Consider the following 21,836-nt stretch of genomic DNA (forward strand, 5'->3'; position numbering starts at 1 on the left):
ATCCATTCTTGAAATCTTTTAACTCTAGTTTACTTCATTACCACGTATTTCCTTATCAGATTGTTTTGGTGTCCAAACATATAAGACTTATTGAAACTCTTGTTTTTATTGACCTCTATTTTCTTATGGAGATGTTGTTTGTGATTAGCTTCTCTGTTTAATCAATACTCAAATGTTGTAAGTCAGGCAGATTGTCACGTGAGATTAATGAGGTGGGTATAAAATGGTCTGACACTCATGAAGATTAAAAAAAAATTTAAAAAATTCTTCTCATTAGTCAAATGCACATGATTCAACTGTCCATTAAAAAAATGTATTTGGGTTGGAGTGGCATTTGGTAACAAGACGCAAAGCAAAACCACAAGACGACACCAAGATTCTCACAACGGCATTGCACCAAATTCTTTTTTCTCTGTGTCTCTGTTTTCTTACCTTACAGCCACAATCGGCACATTTGTTTTTACTTCCTTCTTCTTCTTCCCTTTCAATCCACATATTTTGGCATTCCCCAGATTTCTCAATCCACCCTTTTCCTCTCTTGTGCCTTTCTCTATCTTTCTTCTTGATAATATGACTTTGGTTTCCCAAGTGGGTGTGTTTGGTTGGTCTTTGACCAAACTTTTATGCAGATTCTGGGGCTGTTTGGCTGCTTAGACAGTTATTTAACATTCAAAACGATTCACCCCAGAGAAAAACTATAAGGTTCTGTAGAAACAATCCCAACTGGTAAGTGCTGTTTGGTGAAAGGGAATGGCTAGACTAACATTTTTAAAGCTTATTCAATCTTCAGATAATTTTATTGAAATACTATTTAATTTTAGTGAGAACGCAGAATTTTGTGGCTTCTCTTTTCAAGTAATCATAATAACATTCTGATATCTAGATATGGTGTTAATATGGGTTCTTTCTTTTTGCTTCTATGTTTGATGAACCTACGTAGTTTTGCAGTTTGGTTGTTAATTTCTGTATTATATTGATAAAAACCTGTAGGGGATTTTCCTATAAACAGCATGGAGAATCTTGGAGCTGCTTCTTTGAGGAGTAGAAGGTTTGAGAGCTGCTTCAATACAAGTTATGAGCCAAATAAGAGAGAAGCCTCTAAATATTCTGCTGATGAACAAATACCGAAGAGGGAGAAGACTGATATATATGTGGATGATAATGGGTGGAGTTCAGTTTTGATATCCTGTTTCAGAATTGTCTTCTGCTTTCTAACTATGATGGTTACTACTTTCATTTGGGCTCTAATTATGCTTGTGCTCCTGCCATGGCCATACCAGAGGATTAGACAGGGCAATATATATGGCCATGTGACTGGTAGATTACTGGTAAAATCATCTTTATTATTGTTTGTTTGTTACTTTATAAAGGGATGTTCGAAAATTCTGTTTGTAGTTCTTCCTTGTTTGATAAGGAGTATGGGAGTTATGTTTGTCATTGTTATCCTAAGCTAATTGGATTAGCCTAATTGAGAACCACTTATAGCTCCATAACAAGTATTTTTACTTGCTTTTACACATGAGAGTCAGTTTTAGAGATGGAGCAACGAAAACCAAATCAAGAACATCTAGAGAAACTAATTAGACTAGATGGCATCAATTTGCATTTGAACAAATATAATGTTCTTTCATAATTTCTTAATCTCGATACATTTCAAAGCTTTATTTGATGTTTTAGTTGCACAAAACAGCAATGCAGCTTGTGGAAATGTACAAGGGTAATGGAATTGGGAAACGGAAACCTTTAATCGATATCAAACACCGTATAGGTGTTAACCGTACAGGCCCGAGTATGGAATCAACCTTGTAAAGATGCTGCAAATCACTGTCTACACATGGGGAGATAGCAAATAAGGGGCTATTCCAGCCTTTGTAAGAATATGATTATGCAGAACTAAAGATTCTCATAGGATAGATTGAATTATATAAAAAAGAAGAAGTGATGTTTCCCCCAATCTTTTATTGGAAAGTAAAGCTAACAAAAGTTGTTAGGTTCTAATTGAGTGACAAGACTTCTTATTCTTATTTATTCATTCATTTGTTATTATTATTTTGCAGATGTGGATCCTTGGGAATCCAATAAAGATTGAAGGTTTTGAGTTTTCAAATGAGAGGGCCATTTACATTTGCAACCATGCATCACCTTTGGACATTTTCCTCATAATGTGGCTGACACCCACAGGCTCTGTTGGGATTGCAAAAAAGGAGGTATAAGTCCCTACTTAAACAAATCATGGAGATTCTTTTCCTAATTCACATATATTTATTCAGAGATTCTTTTTTCGTACTAAGGTATATAGTTTTATTACTCAATTCTTCCTTTATCCGAAGGCATGTCTTGGAAAATTGTCTGCACCCCCTAGTTTGCTTGTGAGATGGATTGAGGATAATCTACTTTTTAAAAATGGTGTTTTAAAAACATTTGTAATTTTACTAAATTCCTAAAACAAAAACTACTTTTTTTGTTTGTTTTCAAAACTTGGCTTAGATTTTGTAAATACACCTAAAAAGTAGAAAATAAAATAATGGAATCAATAGGTGGAATTAGTGTTTGTAAGCTTAATTTTCAAACACCAAGTGGTTATCAAACGGGGCTTAAAAATTTGAATTAGAATACAGATGGGAGAGATAGAGAGAGAGAGTTCAACTAATCCAGATGGAAAATGAGCCACTCCAAGGGAAATGAATTAATGAGAATAAAATTTCCAATCTTACTCCAGGGCCTACAAATTAGGAACCATTTGCCTAATCCATTTAAAGTTTAGTAACAACGATAATCGGAATAGAGGAGAATGACTCTTGTCCCCTCGATTATGTTTGTGTTAGAGGAACCCTTTTTTCTTTTATTCCTTTCAGTAACATCTCAAGATTAAGATGAATTTTGTCATTGTTCTGAGTTACCATTTGGTTTTTCAGTTCACAAAAAATGTTTTTAGGAAGTATAGGTGTGACAAAAATGCAGACAGCCTCCTATACTTTGTGTTGCTAATATTGAGGTTCTTTTGGCATAGATCATATGGTACCCTCTATTTGGACAACTTTACATTCTCGCTAACCATCTTCGTATCGATCGTTCGAATCCAAGTGCAGCAGTTGAGTCCATGAAACAGGTAGACACATTCTCCTGCATATTGGTTTTCTCAGTTGATCATTGTTTCCTCCTCGTTGTTAATGATAGTATTGGTTTTTAATATACTTAGGTAGCTCGAGCAGTTGCGAAAAATAACTTGTCCTTGATCATATTCCCTGAGGGTACTCGGTCCAAGGATGGAAGGCTGCTTCCCTTCAAAAAGGTAACGTTAGAACCCGAGTCCATTGTTTCTCTTTTGAAAATCACAGCCAAATGTTTCTCCAAGTGGCTGATATTGCACATACTAGCTTGTTGTGTCCAAATTTTAGCCATCCTGTCCCATCTCAATATTGAATTCCACATTGGAAAAAACTAAGGAACCTCCTCCTCTCATTGTTAATTGTTTTGAGATGAAACTCCATGTTATCTACTATTCAAATACTTAAATTGATCCAAACTCCCATAACCTATCAGATTAAGTTTTTAAATTGATAAATGATTTAACATGATATCAGAGCAGGATGTCTATGTTCGAACTACTTTAAATTTATTCTCTCTCCCATTAATATTCATTTCCATATATTGGATGTTCAACTTAATCTCGAGTCAACTGACGATTTAACAATTATCAAAGATAGATGATTTGTTGTTGTGTTCATGCTGCGATATTGCTAACAATGTCGAGTGCATGCATTAATCTTGTGGCAATTTTCAATGCAGGGCTTTGTCCATTTGGCACTGCAAACGCAGCTGCCAATAGTTCCTATTGTCTTCACTGGCACTCATCGAGCTTGGAGAAAGGGTAGCTTACATATCCGGGCAGCTCCTCTAACTGTGAAGTATCTTCCTCCAATACATACCGATAATTGGACAGCGGAAAAGATCGACGAATATGTGAAAATAGTACACGACACTTATGTCAAACACCTACCGGAATCGCAGAGACCTCTTCAGTAAGAAGGATCTAATGTTAGTTCATTTTCAAAAAGTTCTGCATATATTATGTTCATCTTCATGGAAGCTTTGAGAAGATAAAAGAAAGTTCTATATTTTTCTGCCACATGACAATAATTTGAAATTTTAAGTTAACCAGAGGTGTTCATGTATTGCTGATTCTCTCTAGCTATGTTCAATCACTTACGAAATTTGTCAGTTTCTTTTTCCTTTTAATTTTCTAGAGGAAATGTTTTAATTAATTGCAAAAATTTCTTGAGTTCATGGGTGTTATATAATGGCAGTAAGTCTAAGGATAGATCTTGTAATTTTATATTTAATCAACAACTTAGGCAAGCAATTCTTCAAAAAAAGACTTAGAAAAAAAAAAACTTTTTGTTATGAAATTGAGGAGCATAACAGGAATGCGGATATGAAAAATATAATATAATAATATTTTTATATAATGATAATAAATAAGTAAAAACTAAAATTATAAAATAAAATAACTAAAAACATAAAATAACCAAAATCATGAAATTGAATAATATGAAAATTAGTGGAAGTGGAATTGTCACCAATGTATGCGCGATTTTAAGATCCACCAAATGTCACTATTTATAGACAAAGTGACAAGTAGGATGTTGACTTACATAGATACTAAACATAAATAATTACAAGGCACATGAACAACATGAATGATGATACATGGCCTTTGAAACACTAAGCAATGAACATCTATTTTCTATTACAAAATTCATAATACTCCCTCTTAGATGCCCATATATATATATGAAATATGTCTCGTTAAAACCTTACTAGAAAAAACTCAATGGGAAAAACCCTAATGAAGGAAAAATGGTACATATTTCATATAATACGTACTTCTAAAAAAAATACAATATATTTACTCTCCCTCATGAAAACATTACTTAAGATCTCTGAGTTGCCGCATTCCAATGTTGTGCACCAATTTTTTCAAAAGTTGCGATTGGTAATGCCTTTCTAAATAAGTCTGCCAGTTATCTTTCGAACAAATTTGTTGTACAGTGATGTTGTCATTTTCTTCAAGATCATGAGTGTAGAAAAGTTTCGGTGAAATATGTTTTATTCTATCTTCTTTAATATATCATCCTTTGATTTGGGCTATGCAAGCTGTGTTGTCTTTGTATAATATTGTTGGAAGGTTTTTATTAGAAGACAAGTCACACGTTTCATGAATGTGTTGAGTCATTGACCTTAGCCATACACATTCTCGACTAACCTCGTGAATTGCAAGAATTTTAGCATGATTTGAGAAAGTGGCTGTTATAGTCTATTTCATCGATTGCCATGATATAGCAGTTTCTCCACATGTGAACAGATGACCTGTTTGAGATCTACCTTTGTGTGGATCAGATAAATATCTAGAATTTGCATAACAAACTAGATTAAAATTTGATTTATTTGAATAAAACAAACCCATATCGATTGTTCCTTGGAGATAACGGAGTATATGCTTAATTCCGTTCCAATGTCTTTTTGTAGGAGAAGAACTATATCTAGCTAATAAATTTACTGAAAATGCAATATCTAATATTATATATTAGCAAGATACATAAGTGCACCAATTGTACTAAGATATGGTACTTCAGGACCAAGAAGTTCTTCATTATCTTCTCAAGGTCGAAATATATCTTTTTTTATATCCAATGAATGGACTTCCATTGGAATATTTAATGGATGTGCTTTGTCCATATAAAATCTTTTAAAAAAATTTTCGGTATAAGTTGTCTGTGAAGGAACTTTTATCAAAGAGCACCTATGAGCGGAAACAAGATCGTTCAAATTCATTGTGATAGAATTACAAGCATTCACAAACATGCATACAAGTTATGCATTTCAGAACAAATTACTGCATGCTTTCAATAAATTAAATACAAAGGAACGAGAGACTTACCTTTGAAAAACTCTTCTTCTGTCTTTTTCTCGCTCTCATTTGGAACAGCACCTCTTGCTGTCTTTGTAATTGTCTACCCAAATCTCTCGCTGTCGCTTCGCACACGAACAATCTTCTCCACGAACAAGTGGCCTTACGGACACCACCACTCAGTGACCTTGGTATTCTCGGAGTGAGAATCCAGGAGGTGTGGGCTCTGTTGGATTTGGTAGAGGGAAGGAGGAAACAACGATTGCACTCAACGACCAAGCAAGTGGGAGAGGTTTGTGTCTATCGTATAGACTTGTGCTTGATCGTTTAGAAAAGGTACACAATCATTTAGGAAAAGCAGCTTGATCGTTTACACGACCGTTTAGAGAATCTCGCTAAGGCGCACGATCGCTTAGTAAAAGCTATACAATCGTTTTGACAAAAGCGCGTGTAAACGATCGTTTAGGCAAAACATTTTGAGCTTTTGTGTAGTCTCTCGTGAGCTAAACGATAGGCAGTGTACTCAGAAGATGCGATTCTTCAATTCTACTCCAAAAATGAAAACATTTTTCATTTTATCCTTCAGTTATGAAAACTGAATAAAACCTTCCACTTTCATGCATGGTTAAGGAGAAAATCACCAATTTCATGATTATTTTAATTATAAATAAATATAATAATTAACTTATCATATTATATATATAACCTATAGTTTGAAACCATAGTCCTTTTCTTCCTTAATTGATATAAATCATATTTATATCATTTTCCTCCATTTAATGTATCTCATACATCATGTCAACTATATCATATATAATTTAACCAGTTTAATCATATTATATATAATCAAACTTTCTCTTGTCAATTTGAACACTTCAAACTAACCCAAAAACTGATTCTCTACTTGAATCCATTGAGCTACCAAGGGGACCTTATGGACCTATAACTTGAAGCTCCAACGGTACGTGAATAACTGACTAAACTTTTTAGTCACGAGATCCACCATCCGTTAACCGCCAGACACTCTACTAAAGACTGACAGCTACACTCTTCTCACTACAGATATATTTCTGTGTCCATCAGATATAACCAGTCAACAGTACGATAACCCTTCATAGATGCTCGTAAGTACAGTTGGGCCAATTTATCGTTTCGCCCCTATAGTTACATCTAACTCCTTAAGTACCACTGATCCCTCTAATGAACAATACATCGTCCCACTATGAGTGGACACCTCTTGTGCCATGAGAAGGTGTGTGGCGCCACATCGTTCTAGCCCCAGAATCAACCCTTAAAAGAGCAATCTATCTACTTACCCTTGCTTCGGGGAAAGAGTGAATTTCATCTTGTGTAGCTGAGTTTCCAACTCCCCAATTCACTTGCACCCATGCAAATCAAAGGATCGCACTCAAAGATAGGAGTTCCCAATTCACTCAGGATTAAGGTCATGTTACCTATAGTCATCCTAATGAAATGAAGTCTCTGTCATGAACGACTTTATATAACGAGACTATACACTTCGTGGTCTGGTCTTATACAAACTTCTTTATATAGGACACCCCCGCTCACATGTCTCCACATGAATGATCAATATCAAACCATCTGTAGTACGTCACAACACTTGTAATTATCTACAAAGCGGGCCGCATCCGTAGTGTTACCAAGATAAGATTTCCCTCCTATATCCATATACTACAGACCATTTTAGTTATTGCTTAAGGCATGATCCACCTATATGTCTCCACATACATGCTTAAGTTACAACAACAACCAAAGATCTTATTTTATTGGTTTGTGGTAAAGCAAATAAACCATCTCATGTTTCATAGATAACAGTGAAGAAAATATCACATATTATTACATCACAAGCATTTGTTCAATACAGGTGTTTACAAACTATAGGACCTAATGAGAGTTTAGGGCATCGACCCCAACAATCTCCCACTTGTCCTAAAGCGAATGGGGTGTACATAACAACAAGTACAAATCAATAAACTAGGGCACTAAGGCCCAGTACAAAAATCTCCCACTTGCCCTAGTCCAGCTGCGAGCGGTCCCATAGACCATGCTCTGAAGGTGACCCTAAAAAATTGTAGCCGTGAGAGCCTTTGTAAACAGGTAAGCAACGTTGTGCTACGAAGCGATCTTCATGACTATCACGTCCCCTCGATGCACTATCTCGCAGATGAGATGATACTTCCACTCTATATGTTTGCCACGCTTGTGACTCTTGGGCACCCTGGAGTTCGCCATAGCGCCACTATTATCACAATAGAGGAACTTCCTGAGCCAAACGGCCTTCTTAACAGCTTCACCAGACGATACATACTCGGGCTCCATCGTGGAATCGGCGATGCACCCCTACTTAGTGCTTCGCCATACTACAGCTCCTTCGTTCAGAGTGAACACTGAGCCTAAAGTAGATTTTCGAGACCTTATCAGTCTAAAAGTTAGAGTCCGTGTATCCAATAGGGATCAAAACCTTAGATCTATACACAAGCATGTAGTCCCTCGTTCTCCAAAGATAATTGAGGATGTTCTTGATTACGGTTCAGTGACCCTGTCCTAGATTAGACTGATACCTACTGATTAGCCCCACAACGTAGTAAATGTCCGGTCTAGTACACAACATTGCATACATCAAACTGCCAACGACAGATGCATAAGGGACTCGTCTCATTTCCTCAACCTCTTGAGGTGTCTTAGAACACGTTTCCTTAGACAATGTAACTCTATTCCTAAAAGGTAATAGATCCCTTTTGGAGTTCTGCATCGAGTACTTGAGCAACATCTTGTCAATGTACGATGCCTGAGACAGCGTTAGCACTTTGTTCTTCTGATCTCGAAAGATCTAAATACTAAGAATAAATTGAGCCTCTCTCAAATCTTTCATTTGGAATTGTGTCGCTATCTAGTTCTTAATTGATGTCAGTAGACTTACATCATTCTCAATGAGTAGGATATCGTTTACATACAACATTAGGAAAACTACTGAACTGTTGATGATTTTCTTGTAGACACAAGGCTCATCAACGTTTTGGTCAAAGCCGTACAATTTGATCGCAGTATCAAACTGAATGTTCCAAGATCGAGACGCCTGTTTCAACCCATAAATGGACTGATTTAGTTTGCAAACCTTTTGCTCTTCACCTTGGGCTATGAATCCCTCGGGCTACACCATATAAATGGTCTCTTTAAGATTACCATTCAGAAAGGCAGTCTTGACGTCCATTTTCCATATCTCATAGTCAAAATATGAGGCAATAGACAGGAGGATGCGGATAGACTTCAACATGGCAACAAGCGCTGTCTCTTATACACATCTAGATGTGTATAAGAGACAGGTCATAATATGAGGCAATAGACAGGAGGATGCGGATAGACTTCAACATGGCAACAAGCGAGAAAGTCTCCTCATAGTCGATTTCCTCCACCTGGGTATAACCCTTTGCTACAAGTCTAGCTTTGAAGGTTTGCACCTTCCCATCGACAACCCATTTCATCTTGTAGATCTATTTACAACTTATAGGTTTTACCCCATCAGGTTGATCTACAAGATTCCATATTGAGTTGAAGTACATCGACTCCATCTCGAGATCCATGGCTTTGACCTATTCATCCCGGTCAACATCCTCCATTGCCTTCTGATATCAACCTTGCCATCGACTACCATAGCTAGGATTTTCGTGAAACCCATATAGAGAACCGACTTTGTCGAGGTTCCTTCAACTTTTGAGATGGAACTGACCTACCAAACGAACTTCTATCAACAACTCTTGCTGATGGAGTATGCCTTTCAACAACTCTTGTTGAAGTTTCAGTAGTTTCGTTGGAAAGTTCATGCAACACAATCTTACTACGTGGACAATGTGTAGGATTGTATCAACAACAACGGAAGCACAAGGATCATCTAAGCATTCAAATTCACTAATTTTGGCAAAATATAAAGCATGCTTTTGCAGGAAAAGTGAGTTTCAAAACATACCTCTTGTATAACTTCTTCAAAGCTCTTTCACCAACTGCAATCTTCTCCAAATATTGTTGTAGACCACCTAAAGATCTTTCCCACTATTTTCTTGGTGGTCTAAATTGAGTTGTGGGACTCAAAACAAGCTTGAATCAAGGGATGAAGGAGAAAATCTTACTGCTACAACCTTGTTGAAGAGCCTTTCTTCAAACCAGTTTTTCTCTAAAAAACTCTACAGATTGCATGCCCGATGTTCACTCCAATCTCTGCATTATATTGTAGATCAACAAGCAAAGAGAAGAGTTACATGAGTTGCAGCTCATTCTTGGAGAAGACAAAGACATTGCTTCATGTGTGAGCTACTTAGGTGATGGATAATGGGAAAATCCTTTTTTCCATTTTGTGTGTTTTGTTTTCCAATTTTTCCAAATTTATTTAAAAATCAAAATTTGATTTATAACTCTATTTTGATTTTAAAAATGAAAATTTAATTAATTTCATAAATTAATTATTAAATAAAACTTAATTAATTTAATATCAAATATTAAATTAATTTTAACAGATATCTATCTTTATATATTTAAATCATATTTAAATATTAAATTTTCCTATTCCGTTTAATTCTAAAATTAAACATATAATTACATCTCATATAATTACTAATTCTTTATTAATTCTAATTTGAACGTTTCAAATTAACTTATCACGCTATTCTAGAAGCTAGTCCGTTTCGAGCTAGTAGGGGACCTCGCAGACCTACAGATCATGGGCTCCAACGATCCGAGATTAATTGACTAAACTCATTAGACCAAATTAATCCCCCATTCGTTAACTAATGGGTCATTCCACTAAGCCATGTTTCACCTCCCTCATTGTAGAATATATTATGTCCAACTGATTTTAACCATAATCAGCAAGTCGACCCTTCACGGGTTGTTTGTAATACGAGTGGGTCAAATATCTGTTTTACCCCCGAGATTACGTCTTATTTCTCAAGTCCCTACTGATCCTCTAATGAACAACTGGTTTGTGATCTAATCACCAAACCAAATTCTCACAGCCAAGTGAGAGGGTGGGGCCCCTTGTTCAAGACCTGGATTTAGTACTTGAGAGACAACCTTTCTCCTATCCCTTAATCGGGTAGGTGTGAACTTCATCTTGCACCCTATGTCCCTAGCTATCTATCTGGTCTTATCCCTGAAATAGGAGTCTTATTGAGCCGACGCTGTTGAGCCAACCCTCAACTATGCAACTCTAAGAACAATCCCGAATAAACAGGAGTTCATAGTTAGCTCAGGATTAAGATCGAGTTACCTAGGTCATCTAGGTGAAATAGTCAGTCTTAAATAGTAAATAGCGTTATAAAGTAAGTGTGACTTATTTCTTGGTCCTGATCTTATGCAAACTCATTGCATAGGATGCCCCACTTCTCATGTCATAACATGTACAAATTAGGATCACATCACATGTAGCACTTTACAACTCTTTGTAACAACTATAGAGTAGGCCGCATCTAATGGTGTTACCAGAATAAGGTACCCAACCTTATTCATGTACCATAGATCATTTTGACTATTTACTCGAACCTGATCCACTCTTATGTCTCCACATAAAGTTCAAGTACTCATACAATAGTCATGGGTCTTAGTTTATTGGATTTAGACTTTCATACAATTTATGAGATCAATAACAAGTATATTGATAATAGAAAATATTTATCATTTTACAAACTGCGAGTTTTTAGGACATAAAACTCAACACTATACTCCTCTATATGATCTTCTTCCAGGAAGGTAGTGTTCGTTGACACAAACACTCTGTTTTTCTTAGGATCATAAAAGTAACCCCCTCGTGTACCTTTAGGGTAGCCTACAAAGAGGCACAACCTCAAACGTGGTTCAATTTCATTGGATTAGCTTCAAGCACCCGTGCTGGGCAACCCCATATGCGGAAGTGACACAAACTAGCTTTAGCTCGTTCCACAACTCCAAAGGTGTTCTCTCAACACTTTTGGAAGGAACACAGTTGAGGATATACACTGTAGTCTCTACTACAAAACCCCACAACGAATCCGGTAAGGAAGTGTAACTCATCATCGACCGAATCATGTCCAACAAGGTTCTGTTTCTCCTCTCTGCTACACCATTCTGCTGAGGTGTATCCGACGCTGAGAGTTGGGAAACGATTCCATGTTTTATCATATAGTTTTGGAACTCCGAATCCAAAAACTCTCCATCCCGATCCGATTGAAGTGTTTTAATCCGTCTATCCAATGCTTTTTCAACTTCAACCTTGAACTCTCTGAACTTTTCAAAGGATTCAGACTTCTGCTGCATCAAATAAACATACCCATACCGAGAGTAACCATAAGTAAAAGTGATGAAATACTCATAGCCTCCCCTGGCTCGCACATTCATCGGGCTACAAAGGTCTGAATGCACTAACTCTAGAGGCTCTTTGGCTCGATAACCTTTTCCTATAAAAGGTCTTTTAGTCATCTTGCCTTCAAGGAAAGTTTTGCACACTGGTAAAGAATTTTCCTCTAACTCGCTTAGAAGTCCATTATTCACCAATCTCTCAATCCTATTGAGATTGATGTGTCCTTTATGAAGGTGCCAAAGTTGGGCGTTTTTCTTAATAGAAACCTTTTGGCATTTATTTTGAGTTACGACAGTTTTAAACATCTTTATGTTATGGAGGGAACTCATTACTAACGGCCTTAGCACATACGAGTTGTTTTCCAGTTTTGCTGAACAAATCTCAACACCATCTTTATGAATAAACACATTATTCAAATCAAAATGAAGAGTGTATTTGCATTGAATCGGATACTTTACAAAAATTAAGTTTCGCTTTAACTCGGAAAATACATAAACATCGTTCAAAATGATAAACTTCTTTTGTAAAGTCAACTGGAGTCCTCCCACTATCATAGCTGAGACGACGTGCCCGGTGCCTATTCGCATCGTCATCTCTCCAGCCTCAAGCTACCGCCAAGATCTAATCCCCTGAAAAGAAGAACAAACATGATTAGTGGCCCTAGAGTCAATAATCCAGGCAGAATCATCATTCTCCACTAAACAGGTTTCCAAAACTAGTAAATCATATTTACCTTGTTTTGTCTTGGCCTTAGCCTTCTTCTTCTCCTTTATCCAGTGAGGACAAAACCCAACAATACTCCCACTTGGACTAAAACTCCAGTGGATCAATATATACAAATATATACAAAGTTGAGTTTACACGGAGAGAATAAAACATACAAATACAATAAACTTGGGCATTTCAATACCTATAAATTTTCCCACTTGCCCTAGTGATGTAAAACTCGTAGATCTAGTTCTACTAAGTGACCCTCGAACACTTTAGCCGAGAGGGCCTTTGTAAATGGATCAACTAAGTTGTCTTGTGAATCTATCTGGGTGATAATTACGTCTCCTCTGTGTACAATCTCTTTAATGAGATGGTACTTCAACTCAATATGATTTCCTCTTTTATGGCTTTGTGGTTCATTTGAATTTGCAACTGCTCCACTGTTGTCACAATAGAGAATGATAGGTAGGTGCATATTAGGAACTACTTTTAGGTCAGTTAGGAACTTTCTGAGCCATACCGCTTCTTCTGCTGCTTCACTTGCAGCTACATACTTAGCTTCCATTGTGGAGTCAACAATACAACTCTGCTCGATGCTTCTTCAAACAACTGCTCCCCCATTTAGAGTGAATACTGACCCCAAAGTTGCTTTTCTCTAATAAATATCGGTTTGAAGTCAGAATCAGTGTATCCAGTAAGGATAAGATCCTTAGCACCATACACAAGCATATAATCTCTCGTTCTTCGAAGATACTTAAGAATGTTCTTAATAGCAGTCTAATGATCATATTTAGGATTGGACGGAAACTTGCTGACTATTCTTACAACATAGCATATATCGGGACGAGTACACAATATTGCATACATTAAACTCCCTACTACTGATGCATATGGAATTCGATTCATCTTCTCAACTCCTTGAGGTGTCTTAGGACTTTGTTCCTTGGACAGGTGAATTCCATGTCTGAAAGGTAACAGTGCTTTATTGGAATTTTGCATTTTATACCTAGACAACATCTTGTCTATATAAGATGCTTGAGATCATGCTAATGTTCCGTTTTTACGATTCCGAATTATTTGGATCCCAAGAACAAACTGTGCTTCTCCCAAATCTTTCATTTGGAATTGCAAAGCCAGTCATCTCTTAACGTCAGCTAGAAATTCTACTTCATTCCCAACGAGTAGAATATCATTAACATACATCACCAGAAAAATGATAGTTTTGTTAACAATTTTCTTATATACGCAAGGTTCGTCAACAATTTGTTCAAAACCATAAGATTCGATCGTAGTGTCAAATCTCATATTCCAGAATCTAGATGCTTGTTTCAACCCATAAATGGATCGATTAAGTTTGCAAATCTTTTGCTCTTGATCCTGTTGAATAAACCCTTTTGGTTGAGACATATAAATACTCTCATCAAGATAGTCATTCAGAAAAGCTGTCTTGACATCCATTTGCCATATTTCATAATCATAAAATGTAGCTATGGACAAGAGTATTCTAATTGACTTTATCGTGGCAACTGGAGAGAAAGTTTCTTTATAGTTTACCCCTTCTCTTTCGGTAAACCCTTTTGCCATAAGTCTTGCTTTATAGGTTTGTAACTTACCAGCTTGGTCTCGTTTTCTCTAGTAGATCCATTTATAACCGATGGATTTTACCCCTTCAGGTCGATCTACAAGATCTCAGACAGAATTGAAACACATAGATTTCATTTCAAGGTCCATGGCTTTAATTCATTGGTGTTTATCCACATCATTCATTACTTGGTTGAAAGACAGTGGATCCTTTAAGCCATCATCTAGTATGATGACTTGAGCTTCAGTCAAACCCATGTATCAGTCAGGCTGTTGCACAACCCTCCCACTACGACGAGGCGTTCTTAACTCTTGAGAAGGATGTGAAGTACTAGTTTCATCAACAACTCTTGTTGATGGACGTGCTCTATCAACAACTCTTGTTGATACATTTGCGTTTTTCTGGACATTTCTTCTATTACTAGCTTACTGCGAGGTTGATGATTCTTCATATGGTCTTCCTCTAGGAAGGTTGCATTTGTCGAAACAAATACCTTGTCTTCCTGAGGATCGTAAAAGAAACCACCTTTTGTTTCTTTCGGGTAGCCTACAAATAGGCATACTTTTGATCGGCGTTTCAACTTTTTAGGATTTTGCACCAACATATGTGCTAGGCAACCCTAAATTCTGAAGTGACTTAAATTTCCTTTACGTCCTCTTTAGAGCTCGTAAGGTGTTTAAAAAACACTTTTCGAAGGAACTATGTTCAAAATATACACTGCAGTTTCAAGTGCATGTCCCCAGAAAGAATTTGGTAACTGAGCGTAACTCATCATGGAACGAACCATGTCCAACAAGGTTCTATTTTTTCTTTCTGCCATATCGTTTTGTTGAGGTGTGCCAGAGGCTGTGGGTTGAGACTGGATTCCATGTGCTATCAAATAGTTCTGGAATTCTAAGTCTATATACTCACCACCTCGTTCTGAAAGCGTTATACTCTTTGACCTTTTCAAAAATTTCAGACTTTTGGTGCATTAGGTAAATATGCCCATACCTAGAATAATCATCTATAAAGTTGATGAAATATTCAAACCCTCCTCTCGCTCTAACATTTAGAAGGCCACAAAGATCTGAGTGTATCAGCTTTAAGGGTTCTTTGGCTCTAAGACCTTTTCCAGAAAAAGATCTTTTTGTCATTTTACCCCCAAGACAGGATTCACAAGGTGGTAATGAACTATCTTCTAATTTATTTAGATGACCGTTCTTAACCAGTCTCTCAATCATGTTGAGATTTATGGAGAAATTTTCCTTTTCTTATGAGTCTCAGCAGTTTTAAATATCTCTATATTCAATACGACTTTAACCTCAGTCGGTTTTAACATATAGAGCAACTTTGTTTACTTTTTGTATTGATGAACACTTCATCATTTTCGAAATAAACTTTATAATTGTGTTCTAGCAAATAAGAGATGGATATTAGATTCATTTTCATAGAAGGAATGTAATACACATTTTTCAAATAAATGTACTTATCTCTTATAAATAACTTCATATCTCCCACTGCTTTAGCTGAAACAACCTCCCCGGTCCCTACCTTAAAGATTATTTCACCTTCTGTCAACTGTCTCCAGGAACTTATTTCCTATGAGATAGTACAAATATGGTCAGTGACACCTGAATCAATTATCCAATTTTTATCATTTTCCACTAAACATGCTTTGATATCGTATAGCATTTCAGTGCATCGTTTAGCTCCCGTAGGTACACGATCGTCTAGTGACCAACATCATAACGACCAGCGCCTGTAGCTATACGATCGTCTACCTTTTCTTCACATCGTGTAACGCCTTGAGCTAGATGATCATTTAGCGTTTAAGCCTCAACGACGATTTTTTAGCAAAAGCTGAAAAACTGGAAACAACAGCTCGACCTTCTTCACTTGTTTCTTCAATTATATCTTAATTTCAACTCTAATGACTCTAAATAAATTACAGACTCTTGATAACACATATAAGCTCATGAATCAAGAGCCAATTACAAATTTAATAAGAAATTAAAGAGAAATAAAATGCCAAAACTCATAAAACCATACCAGTGCATCAGTTTCATATATCTCATGAAAAACACTCACCACACCAAAATCAAACCGAATTGAATGCTTATATGATGCTCTGATACCAATTGTAGGATTGTATCAGCAACAACGAAAGCAACAAGGATCATTAAGCACTCTAATTCATTAATTTTGGTAAAATATAAAGCATGTTCTTGCAGAAACAAGTGGGTTTCAAGACATACCTTTGTAGAACTTCTTCAAAGCTCGGTTTTCAGCTGCAAACTTCTCCAAATCTTGTTGAAGACCACCTCAAGATCTTCTCCACTATTCTCTTGGTGCTCTAGATTGAGTTGTGGGACTCAAAACAAGCTTGAATCAAGGGATTTTTTTAGAAGAGCTCACAACAGCAATCTAGTTGAAGAACACCTTATTCACCACGAATTTTCAGCTAAAGTTCTATTGATTACATACCTCAAATTCACTCCAATCTTCTCATATATATTGCAAACAATCATGCAAAGAAGATGGCTGCATGAGATGCAGCTCATGCTTGGAGTAATTGAAGCCTAAAGATGGTGGGTTATGGGTGAACTATTTGAAGATGATAATGAAAAAACCATTTTTCTATTTTGTGTATTTTTCAATTTCCAAAATCCAAATTTGATTTTAGAAAAACAATTTGATTTAAAAAAATATATATATATTATTNTTATTAATTTTACAAATTAATTTCATAAATTATTTTTCTAATAAAATTAATAAATAATTATTTAAACAATTTAAATAATTCTAATTAATTTAATATCAAATATTAAATTAATTTTTTACACAAATCCACTTTCATATATTTAAATCATATTTAAATATTAATGCTTAAAATTAAACATGTAATTATATCTCATATAATTACCAATTCCCTTAATTCTAATTTGAACGTTTCAAATTAACTTATCACGCTATTCTAAAGCTAATCCATTTACAAGCTAGTAAGGGGATCTCGCGGACCTATAGATCATGGGCTCCAACGATCCAAAATTAATTGGCTAAACTCATTAGACTGGATTAACCCCCATTCGTTAACTTATGAGTCACTCCACTAAAGCCCATAATTGAACTTCCCTCACTGTAGATATATTATGTCCACATGATTTAACCATAATTAGTAAATCGACCCTTCACAGGTTGTTCGTAATAATAGCTGGTTCAAATATCTGTTTTACCCCGAGATTACGTATTGTTCCTTAAGTTCCTACTGATCCTCTAATGAACAACTGGTTTGTGATCCAGTCACTAAACCAAAACTTTCTCAGCCTAGTGAGAGGGTGGTGACCCTTGTTCAAGACTTGGATTTAGTACTTGAGAGAACAACTTTTTTCCTATTCCTAAATTGGGTAGGCGTGAACATCTTACACCTTATGTTCCCAGCTATCTATTAGGTCTTACCCCTGAAATGAGAGGCTTATTGAGTCGGCACTGTTGAGCCAACCCTCACCTATGCAAATCTAAGGATAATCCCAAATATACAGGAGTTTATAGTTAGCTCAGGATTAAGATTGAGTTACCTAGGTCATCTAAGTGAAATAGTCAGTCTTATACAGTAAACAACGTTATAAAGTAAGAGTGACTTATTTCTTGGTCCGATCTTATTCAAACTCATTGTATAAGATGCCCCCATTCCTCATGTCATAACATGTACGAATTAGGATCACTTCGTATGTAGCACTTTATAACTCTTTGTAACAACTATAGAGTAGGCCGCATCTTATAGTATCACCAAAATAAGGCACCTAACCTTATTCATATACTATAGATCATTTTGACTATTTACTCGAACCTGATCCACTTTTATGTCTCCACATAAAGTTCAAGTACTCATGTAATAGTCATAGGTCTTAGTTTATTGGATTTAGACTTTCATGTATACAATTCATAAAATCAATAATAAGTTTATTAACTATAGAAAATGTTTATCATTTTATAAACTACAAGTTTTAGGACATAAAACCCAACATCACCTACTTACATTTAAAACATATGCCTATGCCAACTAAGCAATGCCCCCAATGACGCTTCCTACATGATGCACACACGAGCCTATCCCTCCACACCCCTTCGAACTCAAAAGCCTGTTGTTTAAAGTGTCAGAATGGCCTATTTGAGTGTTGACCCTTTTGCTGAGGCTCAAAAGTCTTCTGCTTTACTTTCTTTTTCTGCCCTGTAGAGGTTCTTACTCCCAATGATCTTCTGTACTCATCCCCCTCTTGGGAATCAGCGTCGATCCTTACGACTACCTATAGTGCCGCGACATAGGTCTTGAGGTCAAGAGCATACACGATACCTTCATAATCTGCCCCTTAAGCCCCGAATGAACCCTTACGTCATTTCCACCTCAATGGCCACTAACTCAGACGCAAAATGGGACAAGTTATCAAACTCCTGCCCATATTCTTCCACTAGCATAACCCCTTGCTTCAAATTCAGAAATTCAGCTTGCTTGTTGAACCGTGTGTTGACAGAGAAGTATTTTTCATAAAAATGCTCTTTAAACTGATCCCACGATACTAGCCTTCCGTTGGTGTTAATCATCTTTTCTGTTGATTCCCACTATATCTTCACATTATCTGTAAGCATAAAAACTACACATTGGTATTTCTGGTCCTCTAAACACTTCATGTAACGGAAGATTGTTTTGATGGAGGGCAGTATATCTTCGCCTTTATAAGGTCCTTCAGTGACCCATCAAAGGTATGAGGGTTGAATTTCCTGAAATCCCTCAAGTGCTTGCCTTCAAGGGATAGGTTCTACATGTTCTAGTTCTGGGGCTAGTTTGATTGCACCGACACTGGTGGTATCGGTACCTATTGAGTCAAATTTGTTCGAGCTACCTGCTGTATCACTGGATTGCAAACTAATTCTTGTATTTTTCCCATCCAAGATGATGTTACAACTTCTCCATACTAGGGTGGTCATTCAAATCGCAAAAACCGAACGTTTCTAAAAACCAAACTGAACAGAATCGAAAACTCAGTGAAACCGAAAAATCGGTTCGATTTCGGTTTGAAAGAAATTTTGAAACCAAATTAATTCGGTTCGATTTGGTTTCACTTTCGAAAATATAATTTGAAACCGAACCGAACTGTTTTTAACTAATATATATATATATATATAATATATATATTTAAAAAGAGTAAAACGAATTTAAAATCGAACTGCTTTTAATTTAAGAACAAAATCGATTTAAAACCAAACCGAACGAACCACTTTTTTAATTAAAAAGAATATAACATGGATTTTTTTAAAATGCCAACCGAATTTGAAACTGAATCGAACCGCATATTGAGGTTCGGTTCGATTCAATTTGAACCAATAAATCGGTTTGGTTCAGTTTCACATTTTAAAAAAATTCGGTTCGGTTTGGTGGTCAAACCGAACCGTTTCCACCCCTACTCCATACTATAACAAATACTACTTTCCATAGCATTTAATTATAGCATTATTTCATAAAGCTATTTAAAAACAAACACGCAATATTGCTTTACAAAAAAAAAAAAAAAAAAAGATGCTAACAATTAAAAAAAGGCATATTCGTCCGTGTTTATGCTTGCTTATGTAGGGTTTTTGATAACCATGAGGGCGGATTGTGTTATTTCGTATCTGTATCGCAAACAAAACGTTGATTCTTCGATTGATGTTGAACTTCAAGGTAATAATGTTGTGATTACACCTATGAACTCTTTTGATTTGAAATTAAAAAAAAAAAAAAAATTGAGAACGGGAGGCCTCAGCCAACTTTTAAGCATTGTTTGCCTATAACCTAGTTGAAGAGGTATTAAATATTGCATAAACGGCTACACCGAGGATCACACGGGCTGGATCTAATTAGTGTAGGAACCGACACATATACATCCTAAAATTTTGATTTGTTTTTTTGAGTGATATACTATGCTTTTTCTTTCAAGGTCGCCTTTTTTGTTATCAAATCTACTTTTAATTCTAAATAAGTTTCTCATATTTGTCTCTTATATTTCTCTTGAATCTCTCTTCTGTGTTTTACCATGCTCGAGGTAATTTTATTTTGTTCTGAAGGTATGTTCTAGAAATTTCATATGTTGCAAATTTTCATAATTAATTAACTATGTTTTTTTAGGCAGAGACTAAATCCATCCTTATGAGCTAAAAATAATCTAGGGGATGATGCATTTGATTTTTGCAACAAACATTAAGTTACTGAATATATATATACTCTCTAGTAACTTCTCATGAGAAGTAAAGGAGAAACTATTCAACCCATTTAGGAAAAATATGCAAGTGATCAAGAAGTTTTGTGGTCTGTAACTCCTTGTGTCTTCCTTTGGTTGTCGTCAATATAGTTATCATGAATAGGACTATCATATAGATAATTTTTTTCCTTAATAAAATAATTAATAATTTGCAACCAAATGGAAAGTAGTTTTTCTTTTAAAACAATTGTATTGGTCTTTTGTCAGAGTTATTTTGCCTTCTAAAAGCAAGGAACATTCTTCACTTTTAAAATGAAATATTTACTATAGTTTGGTCTTAAGTCAAAGTTGAGTGTGATCGTGTTTTATAATCTTTGCCTAGGTATGTTAGTTTTGAAATTCTAGTTTAATGGTTTGAGATTATAGCTTAATTATGTGTCCGATGGTGCTGTAGTTTCTATAGTGACATACTTTGTGATTTTGATTATTTTATGACTTTGGGAATATATATGTCATGTTTTAAGTCTAACTTGGGTAATGTAAGTAGATCTAAAGTTAATTACTTGATTTGCATGGTTGGATGAAAAACAAGGTATGAGTTCCAACCTTATGTTTGTACTATTTGCTATTTCTAGTTTTGCTACTTTCTATGTACTTTTATTTACTTATAGTGGTTATCTTTTCGGATAAGAATAACAGTTATGTATACTAACATGTATCATTCTCACTATGTTTTACATTTGATTCTAACTATTGGTTTTGACTTAGTTTTCACTATTAGAATACTTAAAAGGTTTATTAGTTGATTCATTCTAACTCAGTGCAATAAATCATGTATGAACTGCAGTGAAACTCTGGTAAATGAAATGATATGGTATGGCTGGAATCGAAAGTCACACGAAATTGAGTCTCCTATCACATTGGCACAAGTATATACCAAAGTGCTAGCATAGTGACTTGGAAACATTTCAAAGGTCATTGCAATTTTAAACTGCAAATTTTTAAGACATACAAGACTTGATAAATGATTTTGCTTCTTCACTTTTTGTAAGAACATATACACGGTTTTTT

The 21,836-nt window shown here is 35.7% G+C and overlaps 1 protein-coding gene across 2 annotated transcripts; it reads left to right on the forward strand.

Annotated features, from left to right (window-relative positions):
• Positions 1–361: 361 nt before the first annotated feature.
• On the forward strand, positions 362–4,221 carry LOC120090196 (1-acyl-sn-glycerol-3-phosphate acyltransferase-like). Of its 2 annotated transcripts, none has more exons than XM_039047734.1 (6): positions 362–726; positions 1,010–1,328; positions 2,058–2,207; positions 3,011–3,109; positions 3,200–3,292; positions 3,790–4,221. In XM_039047734.1, exons 2-6 carry the CDS (start codon positions 1,011–1,013, stop codon positions 4,024–4,026), a joined length of 897 nt encoding a protein of 298 aa, XP_038903662.1. In that variant the 5' UTR covers positions 362–726; position 1,010; the 3' UTR covers positions 4,027–4,221. The 2 variants fall into 2 exon arrangements, with proteins under 2 accessions (XP_038903662.1, XP_038903661.1); XM_039047733.1 differs by having other exon boundaries at positions 365–726; positions 991–1,328.
• The last annotated feature ends 17,615 nt before the right edge of the window (positions 4,222–21,836 follow it).

This window comes from Benincasa hispida, chromosome 11, assembly GCF_009727055.1.
Source record: "Benincasa hispida cultivar B227 chromosome 11, ASM972705v1, whole genome shotgun sequence".
Lineage (NCBI taxonomy): Eukaryota > Viridiplantae > Streptophyta > Magnoliopsida > Cucurbitales > Cucurbitaceae > Benincasa > Benincasa hispida.

What these genes read in the sequence shown, in the direction of transcription:
- LOC120090196 (XM_039047734.1), top strand. Translation starts at nt 1,011, where the DNA reads ATGGAGAATCTTGGAGCTGCTTCTTTGAGGAGTAGAAGGTTTGAGAGC. An exon ending in CAGTTGAGTCCATGAAACAG is followed by an intron (nt 3,110 to 3,199) that starts GTAGACACATTC and finishes TAATATACTTAG; the next exon opens with GTAGCTCGAGCAGTTGCGAA. An exon ending in GGCTGCTTCCCTTCAAAAAG is followed by an intron (nt 3,293 to 3,789) that starts GTAACGTTAGAA and finishes TTTTCAATGCAG; the next exon opens with GGCTTTGTCCATTTGGCACT.